A 10,152-nucleotide genomic window follows, 5' to 3' on the forward strand; every position below is an offset into this window, starting at 1 on the left:
GAATTGGTTCAACAACAGAATAAAAGTGGTAAAGAATAGAGTACCTGCAGACAAAATCAAAGTCTAACCCACATGCAATTGGTATACAAGAAAGAAGGAAAGGAAACAATAAATCAATGAAATATCAAACAGGCAACATCTTTGACAAAATATTAGCAAACTGAATTCAACCATACATTAAAAGAGTAATATACCATGATCAAGTAGGATTTATTCCACTGATGCAAGCATGGTTCAACATCTGCAAATCAATCAATATATACATCACATTGACAGAATGAAGGATAAATTCATGTGATCATTTCAACAGATCCATTAAAAAACTGACGAATTTAACATCCATTCCTGACAAAAACTCTCAACAAACTGAGTATAAAGGGAACATACTTCAAAATAATAAAGTCCATATATGACAAGACCACAGCCAATATCATACAACAATGAAAAGCTGAGCTTTTCCTCTAAGATCAGGAGCAAGACAAGGATGCCCAATAACCCCACTTTTATTTAACATAGTACTAGAAGTCATAGTCAGAATAATTAGGCAAGAAAAAGAAATAAAATGTTTCTAAATTAAAAAGGAGAAATAAACAGTTTCTATTTAGAGATGACACGATATCATATATAGAAAACCCTAAAGCTTAGAACTAATTAATGATTTCAGTAACATTTGCAGGACACAAAATCCATACGCAAAAACCAGCTGTATTTCTATAGTAGTGAACTAGCAGAAAGAGAAATTAAAAAAACAATCCCCTTTACAGTTGCACCAAAAAGAATGAAATATCTAGGAATAAATTTGACCAAGGAAGTGAAAGACTAGTACACTGAAAACTATAAGACATTGATAAAAAAAAATTAAAGACAAAAATAAATGGAAAAATATTCTGGGCTCATGGATTTGAAGAAGTAATAATGTTAAAATGTCCATACTACCCAAATCTATAGATTCAATGCAATCCCTATCAAAATTCCAAAGGTTATTGTTCATTGAAATAGGAAAAAAACCTAAAATTTATATGGAACCACAAATAGAGCAATACTGGGAAGGAAGTTTGTTTTTTTTTTAAGTCCACTTAAAATACCATCAAAAATATTAAAGAATAAACTGAATTTATCTAGAAATAAGACTTCCACACCAAAAGTTCAAAACTTTCTAGGAGAAATTAAAGAAGACCAAAATAAATGAATAGATACACAATGTTGATGAATCTACTTAGTATTGTTAAGGTAATTCTCCTTAAATTTATCTTTAGAATTAACACAATCCCAGGCATAACCCCAGCAGATTTTTCTATAGAAATTGATAGATGATAATAAATTTAACTTTCCCACAAACCTCTTTATTATATTATATTTATGTTCCATTTGTTTTGATGAAAGGGTAACCTTTTGGAGAATGAAGCAATGAAAAGGTCTTAGCCACAACAACGCATGTCTAAGAAAGTATAAATATTGCACTGGTACCTCACTAAGAAAGAAACCCCTAGAACCCACCAATTTCCCAGTCTGGTAGAAATTAAGCAACAGTTTTTCTGAGCAACTCTACCCTGTGACAAGGGCCACAATATCACTTATCATACAAACCAGCAAACTTCTGAAGCTGAAACAGGGTGCTATTAACAAGTATATTGGGACAACAGACATAACTTGGACTATTGCATGCAAATCAGATTATATGATCACCACAGATTATGTCATCAATACAATTTAAAATAACACATTCCTTTGGTGTTACTGGTATATTTTACCACTGAAAGGCCCGTAATTATTCCTTCTGGCTCTAGGCCCTTGACCCTTGATACCACTGAGGCCTATGTTACAGAAGACTAAGGAGGCTTTCTTTACCATGTGTTCCACTAAGAAGTCCAAATCCCAAGAGCTGATATCTAGCTTATTTTATAAATCCCAGTCTGTGGATAAATGATGCATTTTCATTCCATACATATGGCATCTTGTGAGGCAGGATACTGCAGATTAATTTAGAAGAAAATTGACAATCCAAAAATTTGTCTTAATTTGAAGCTACTACATTTTGTTCTCTAATAAGGCCAGTGATTTGTGTGGATCTGTTAAAACAATTTATGTCATTTATTAATATATTAGATATGTCCTTTTGTATGACAAAGGGGCTAATTATGCTCTATTGGTCCATAACCATTGCCTCAGCTTAACACTGTTAAAACAGAAGGAGCATGGCTATGAGTAGAACTGGGCAGAAGCCATTGGACTTACCCTCCTGGGAAGATTTTTCCAAAGAAAATTACAGGAAAGCCACAGCAGTGTGGCCCTCTTCTAAGAACAAGTGTTGGAGCCTAGCAGGACTTTAAGGGATTTAACTATGAGGAAACAAAAAGAAGCCTCAATTCTGAATTTATGTAATCTTTATATTGGGTCCATCTTATTAGTCCTTCTAGTTATTTAATCATAGTTAAAATACATCCCTACTGACATCTTATTAAATACAGCACCTAAATCTTGTTCTGACTCTTTCCTTTCAACAAACTCATGGAGTAAGTCCACGTCTTCCTTTGAAAATGTTGTTCTGTTGTGTGCTTCACCTAGAATATCCGTTCCCCACTTTCCACTTGGAAAAAGATTACTTATCCTTCAGAACCAGGTAAAATGTTTATTATTTATTCCTGGAAGACGTTTTGCTGTGATTTTACTGTTTTTAGTATTATCATAAATTTTATCACAATATATACTTGTTTTATTTCATTTTACCCCATTTCTGCCACTGAATGGAACACTACTCAAAAGCAAGATGCAAAGCCTATTTGTCTTTACTTACCATTCCTTAATAAAATGCATGGATTTTGCACACTCTAGGAGTTTGGATCTTTGAATGAAAAAATATGTCTTGAACATCACTTTTGAGTGTTTTTCTTCTGAAAGTATCATAAACTGTTCCAATAGCAAATAGAATCAAATTATATCTGACAGAATGCACAGATTCACTTCTTTTATTCAGTAGGAGAAAATTTTTCACTTTCTCAACAGAATCATCTGTGTCTGTGATTTTATTTTCAATTATTTTATCTTTTCATTCACGTTAGCATGACAAGTGCATCCCTTCCCTGATATGTTCTGTATTAAGTTCAATCAGCCAATTTTCAATAAATCAATCAGCTAAACAATAAATATTCTATTTGTTGGGATCCTGTAACAGACCTAAAAGAACTTACAGAAACCATGGTATATTACTAGGCTATAGTAAGATATAGAAGAAATAGAGGATCTAGTCCCTGCTATTGAGAAACCAATGGATAAAATCATAATTTAATGATATCTCCCATTTTCTAGTACTTTAAAATTTCCAACATAAAGGATTTTCACACACAGGAGTTCATTGGATAGCTACCTCATACTGACCAAGTGACCCATTCAAATTGGATTTTACTAGTTATGAAACTAAGGTTCCAGAGAATAAATGGATTCAGAGATTGTCCAAGGCCATACACTATTTAACTCCGTATCTCTTTGCAATGTCCTTTACATTGTCATATATGAAATATTGGCAAGCACAAATATATAGAGAACAATGTGAGTATAAAACAGTTGAGAGGAGAAGAGCATAGGGATTAGTCAATTACATAAAAACACACATTAAGTAGCTGGTGAAGTTTAAACCCAAGTTTAGAAGAAAGGAACAGAAACATAAGTAAAGAATAAAGGAAGAAGCTTGCATTGAGGAATAAAATTGGCTCTGTGCACCCCGTGAAGTGTTTATTTTTTTTATTTTTTATTTTTTTTACCCCGTGAAGTGTTTAAACAATACCACCCTCAAACAACGTACAGCAAAACAGACAATGGTACATAATTAGAGGCACTTTTCTCTCAGACTTAAGGGCTGGGAAGATTTTTCACTATGGAAAAATACCTGACTTCTTGAAATGTACTCATCTGTGTGGAGCCATGATGTACTCTCCTGGGCTCCAGAGAACAGAAATGCAAACCTACAGAACAAACCTACAGAAATATTGACTTTCTATCTTAGTATCTGAAGCCCCCACAATTTGGCTCCAAGCTGCCTTTCCAATCTTCTCCTCTGTCACTAACCAACCTCTGTCACTAACCCAAGTTCCAACTAATCGAAACTCTTATTAATGGTGGTCCATATCTTGCCATATGCTGTTTTCTCTGTCTGAAAAATTCTTCTGTATAGGACTACTAGGAGAATTGTTTTTCCTAGCTCAGCCATGCAGAAAACCCCTTCCTAGGACTCTCTTCTAGGGGAATTTTACCTATCCCCCTTTAATAACACTTAACACACTGAATTATAATTGTGACTCACTTAAGTCTGTGACCACTTAAGGTCACCAATCTTAACAGCCAGTCTCAGCATGGTGAGACTATAAATGGAATCTATCACTAAATGTCTTAAAAGATACTGCATATCTTTACTAAGATTTTCAAGACAGAGACACAGAGGAAGGATCACAGAACACCAGCACCAAAGCTTCCTATTTAGCCATTTTCTTTATTTTCTCTGATTCTATTTTTATGGTTTCTATTTAAATATCTCCCATATCTATGTTCCAAATATCTAACATGCACCTCTTTCTTCCTCATTGCATTATCCCCTCTTTCTCACTGTCCTCTTTTATGTCTTTCCTAGAGATGGTCCAAACCCTTTTATATGAAGATGACTTTACCCCATTTAAACTATTCCAATTCACCATCACTCTGTTCAGCCCCTTAAAAATCCAACATACTATAAATGCAAACAAAGGATCCAGCTCAGAAGGTAGGGGAAGGGGAAAGTTGTGAATAGTCTTTAATATTTTTGTTCTTAATTTAAGTGTCAGTCTGTATACCACAGGACTATGCACTCCTTGATCATGTTTGGGATTTTGTATCCATGTGTTTGTTTTTTTGATATCACCAATAGTTAGCATAATGTCTGAGACAAAATATTCAGTAAATACTGATTACTTGAATAATTTAATGCAGAACAAATGACTGACTGAATGAATGAATAGAAAGCTCTTATTCTACAGGCAATTCATCTAACTGAAAAGATACCTAATTTGTGATACTTTAAACCCACTATTACCATGTTCTCAGAGAATTATATGAACAAGTTCTTTAGAAGCTAATTTTTGAGTCATTAACAGTAACAATGTTTTTCATTCAGATGCCACTACTCATCTACTGAAACATATGATAAGCCCTCAATCAGCTGGGGTGCCTGCACAGTGACACACATTCCCTCAGACACTTCTTCACAGAAGTGTGTCTGCCAGTTTGCAGCCAAAAGGAAGTCAGACCTAGGAAAAACAGCTTCATTTTTCTACTCTTGTCTCTCTATGGCATATACACAGGCTAGGTACCTAATACCCTAAAAAGCTCACTCTTTTCCTTTATATGATTGAAGGCCACCCCATTAGTAATTATTTACATTGAGTTCTAGTTTATCTTCCTAAGAAAGATAGGAGACTAGAAAACCAATGCACATGGAAGATAAGAGGTTAAGACAACAAAATGGCATTTCCTTTCACATAAGATTACAGAACCCATTATTCCAGAGTTAAACTAAATTATGTTATTCATGAGAAGGTGGATGGTTTGGATGATAATCCTTTTACCCATAAATTGCTGTCCCTTTCTTCTTTAATCTAGTCATGAAGGGAAGAGGTAGGCCCTACATTTCTCTCACATTTAAATATCAGGAACAGAAAAATTAGAATTTCAGGAGTTAATGGTACCACCAATCCTTATATTTAGTGTGGAACCTACAGGTGAGATCCAGTTCTGCATTCAGAGTAAAGGAATTTGTTTAAAGCATTGACATTCCCTCTGAGGAGCATTTCTGACACAGCATATTCTTCACAGCTTCCTTCACATCTTTGTTCCTCAAACTATAGATGAGGGGATTGAGCATAGGTGTCACAACTCCATAGAAGAGAGAAATGATTTTGTCTGTGACTTGTACTTTGTCTGTACCAGAAAAGTCTTTAGCCTTGGGTTTTGCATACATGAAGAGGATGGTTCCATAGAATATAATCACCACAGTTAGGTGGGCGGAGCAGGTGGAGAAGGCTTTGCGCTTCCCCTCTGCAGAAGGAATCTTCAGGATAGTGGAGAGAATGAAAACATAGGAAACAAAAATGAAAAGTACTGGGACCACAAGAAAAATCACGTTAGCAATAACCATTCTAGTAACATTTATGGAGATATCAGCACAAGCCAATTTTAAGACAGCCAAGATTTCACAAGTAAAATGATTAATGACATTATCCCCACAGAAAGGAAGCCGCATTGCAAGAGAGGTTTGCAACACAGAATTGACACCCCCTGCAATCCAGGACCCAGCAGCCATGGACATGTATGAAGTCTTGCTCATAATAACGGAGTATCTCAGAGGGTTACAGATGGCCACATAGCGGTCAAATGCCATCATGCTCAGAAGGACACACTCTGTGGCTCCCATAGCAAAGGAGAGAAACATTTGCACTCCACACCCAGAGAAGGAAATGGTTTTCTTTGAAGTCAAGAAGCTGCTGAGAAATAGGGGAATAGAAGAACTGGTATAGCAAATGTCCAAGAATGATAAGTTACTGAGGAAAAAGTACATGGGGGTGTGCAAGTGGGAGTCACAGACACTTACAATGATGATGATTCCATTTCCCAGCAGGATAACCAGGTACATACACAGCACCATCACAAAGTAAATGGCCTCAAGCTCTGGATAGCCAGAAAGCCCCAGTAGGACAAATTCTGTCACAGAAGACTGATTGGTCTTTCCCATGCTAATATTTTCTTTCACCAAAATGAATTCTGTAGCAGCCAGAATACATGTGGATCTGTTACAGCAGTGTTTGCAAGAGGTGTTTGCATCCTTAAGCGGCTTCCCTTATGGGTAATACAGACTTATGACTGGATAGAGAGATAGCATAAGAATATGTTATGATCCTCTAAGCTCAGTTATAGACTTTTAGATCTCATGAAGGAGGCTTTGGCTCAAAACAACAAAAAAAGACCTTGTTAGAAAAGAGATTCAGAACACATACAACTGGTTTATAAATATGTATCTAACTTACATTATAAATTTGAAATTTGAATGCAATGTCACCATAACATTTTTACCAAACAATCCGGAACACAATATGTTACCCTCAACAAAAATCACTGTTCTTCACTTATTAAAACAAAATACTGTATGTAAGTCCTGCTGCAATGATAATTTAACCTCAGAATTTTGTGGCTAGAAAACAAGATGAAAAAGATACATTCTTCAGAAAAAGAACTTTTGGTTAATTGTAATCTGGGGAGAAATGTATACCTGTAATACCCTAAGAATATTAACTATAGGCATTACTAATGGTCAAAAAACAAATTTTTGGATTAAATTATTATTTTTTGTCTTTTTCAGCACAAATTGGGATGTCTAGGTAACTCTATTGTCCTGCCTAATACATATAATGAATTACAGGTTGATCTCAGAAAAACTCTAGTGCACATGTCTCAATCTACAAACCATAATAAAGGTATAACCTAAGAAATTTAAGTCATGAGGGATTTACTCTTTTACTTGCAGGCATGAGAAAATACATATTATCTTTTCCTTGCACAGAAATCAGCTTCTGTTCTAACAGCTTCTCTGCCAATCTTACTCTCACTGCATATTCAGAATGCCCATAATAAAGAGGGATAGGTCACTCAAAATATTCTTAAGCACGGTAATATGTTATAATTACTTATATCCCCACTTCACTAGAATATAGAATATTTTTATATCAAAATGACAGAAACAGAAGTCCTACTTTTTTGTGATTGCTAGTCTCATAAATTCCCTCTCAATAAGTTCAATAATATAACTAAAAGAACTATCTGTTTCTCAGTTTTCATTTATACCAAGTAGTTGCCATTGCTACAGTAAAAACAAAAACAAAACAAAAGCAAACAAACAAAATGATTAACCAGTGGAAAAACAGAACTGACTTCCAGTAAAAATGAAAGTTGGATCTCTTTACAGTCACTTAACTAGTAGAGGAGCCTTTAAAGGAACAGCCAATGGAGCACCAAAGCAGCTTACGGTCTTTGCTGCTTTGAGGATCTTTCTAGTCCCAAAAGTAATTTAAAGTTCACAATGTGGATTGGTTAGAATTTAGAAACTTTCTAGTACTTTTGGGATGAAGTCCCCTAGAAGCAATTAAAACAAAGTTCCTAATACAATTAAAATTAAATGTAACTCACAAGACAAATAATTCTTCTGACTTTACACCTTCTGGGAAGAGCAAATTTAGAACTGCTACCCAGGTAAAATGGCCAAGACACAATACGCCAAACTTAACCAATCTATTGTTCAGTCATGCCTACACATATGAGACAACATGGAGCAGAAGAGATCAACAATTCCCATGAGGTGAGCAAACCACACTTTACTTATGAACAGGAAAAGAAATTCCACCTTGAGATTATTATGACATTTGCTATGCCTATCTTTTGAAATCAGTACCAACATTTGAAGAATTCAATCATTTTATATGAATGTTATGAAATACTCTTCCAGCATGAAAATAAGGGAAACCATTGTGAGAAGTCTTATAAAGGGAACAAAATTTGACAACACTCTTTTTTGTCAGTGGACAATATTTTTTAAAAGTCACTGAGTGAAATATGCAACATAATCCTGAGCAATGGGAAAACAATTTACACTATGAAAGACGGTATTATATACTGCAACAATACAAATTTGAAGAGCAATTCCCAAAGTTCTTAACTTTATACAAGTACTTTTTCAGTATACTGGCTCATAATGCAAATGTTGAGCATGTTTTCTCATTAATGCTCAGTGGACAAAAGAATTAAACAGTTTTGATGTGAGCAAGATAAAAGCTATGTTACAATACAAATGCAAGATAGACTGCAAATGCAAGGAGTTTTATAAGGAAATTATACAAAACAAAGAAATTTTAAATGAAGAAAAATACAATTAAAGAGGTACGTAGAATAGATACTTATAATTTACTTCAGATAAACAACATATAATTTTTAGTACAAGTATTTCCTATGTAATATTTTTATTTTATCCCAGTATACATGTGCAAAAGCATTCAGAAATAATTCAAATTTAACTGGGCATTATCTATTTTCATATGCTAACCTAGCAACCCTAACTTCTTGTGCCAGGTTTCGCTTGAAATCCAGTCTAAGCCCAGGTTGCACCACCTAGCACCATTCCTAGGCATTGGAGGGAGTACAGAATCCAGGTGCCTAGGCAGTACTACTCACAATAATACTGTGAGACAGTACTATTTTTATTTTTTTTAACTTTTTGTTTACTTATTTTGAGAGAGAGAGCACATTCAGGCAGGGGTGTAGTGGCAGAGAGAGGAAAGAGAATCCCAAGCAGGCTCTGCACAGTCAGCACAGAGCCCACCGTGGGGCTTGAACCCACAAACCATGAGCCCATGACCTGAGCCAAAATCAAGAGTCAGACACAACAAAATGAGCCACCCAGATGCCCCAAGACTGTACTATTTTTTAAACTTTCAGTATTCTCAAAAAGAGAATATTTAGTGTATTTCTCTAAACCATTCTAGTCAATACAGGATTATATATCTGTTGTCTCAGATGTACCCAGCCACTGCATAAATATCACCTACAGCTACAACCCTCTTCCCTTTCCAGGACATATATGGTAAGAAGAAACTAACATGAACTTATAGGGTTTCATGATCTAGTACTGCTCTTCAACATTTCCAAGATATGGTCTATCATCTCAACTTCCCACTTTTTCATTTCATTTAATTCAGCGTTTACTAACTGAGGCCTCCTCATTCCAGGAACTATGTCTGCTTCTTCCTCAAATCCCATAAATTATTTTAGTCCCCTGCCAGGTACTATATCCCATTACAAGAATAGCAAGCAATGTCTAGGGTCTTAATATCTGGGGTTAACGCCCCTAATGATGATTACCTCTCTCTACATCCCATTACAAAAGTCAAATCTACATGTTGCCCCCTCCATTTTGCTGTGAAGACCATTCACTGAATTTTTTATTTCCATTATGCTTTTTTTTCGGTTCTAAAATTTCCATTTGTTGTTGTTGTTGTTGTTTTCTATATCTTTCCTGAGACTTTGGTTCTCTGCTTAGGTCTTCTATATTTTCATTTGTTCTTAGTGTATGTGTATAATTGCTCA

The 10,152-nt window shown here is 35.1% G+C and overlaps 1 protein-coding gene across 1 annotated transcript; it reads right to left on the reverse strand.

The window, feature by feature from the left end:
• Window positions 1–5,782: 5,782 nt before the first annotated feature.
• On the reverse strand, window positions 5,783–6,778 carry LOC122204579 (olfactory receptor 13C7-like). The gene has a single exon (XM_042912102.1). It carries the CDS (start codon window positions 6,752–6,754, stop codon window positions 5,783–5,785), a length of 972 nt encoding a protein of 323 aa, XP_042768036.1. The 5' UTR covers window positions 6,755–6,778.
• Window positions 6,779–10,152: the final 3,374 nt, after the last annotated feature.

This window comes from Panthera leo, chromosome D4 (assembly GCF_018350215.1).
Source record: "Panthera leo isolate Ple1 chromosome D4, P.leo_Ple1_pat1.1, whole genome shotgun sequence".
Classification (NCBI taxonomy): domain Eukaryota; kingdom Metazoa; phylum Chordata; class Mammalia; order Carnivora; family Felidae; genus Panthera; species Panthera leo.

What these genes read in the sequence shown, in the direction of transcription:
- LOC122204579 (XM_042912102.1), bottom strand. Translation starts at nt 6,754, where the DNA reads ATGGGAAAGACCAATCAGTCTTCTGTGACAGAATTTGTCCTACTGGGG.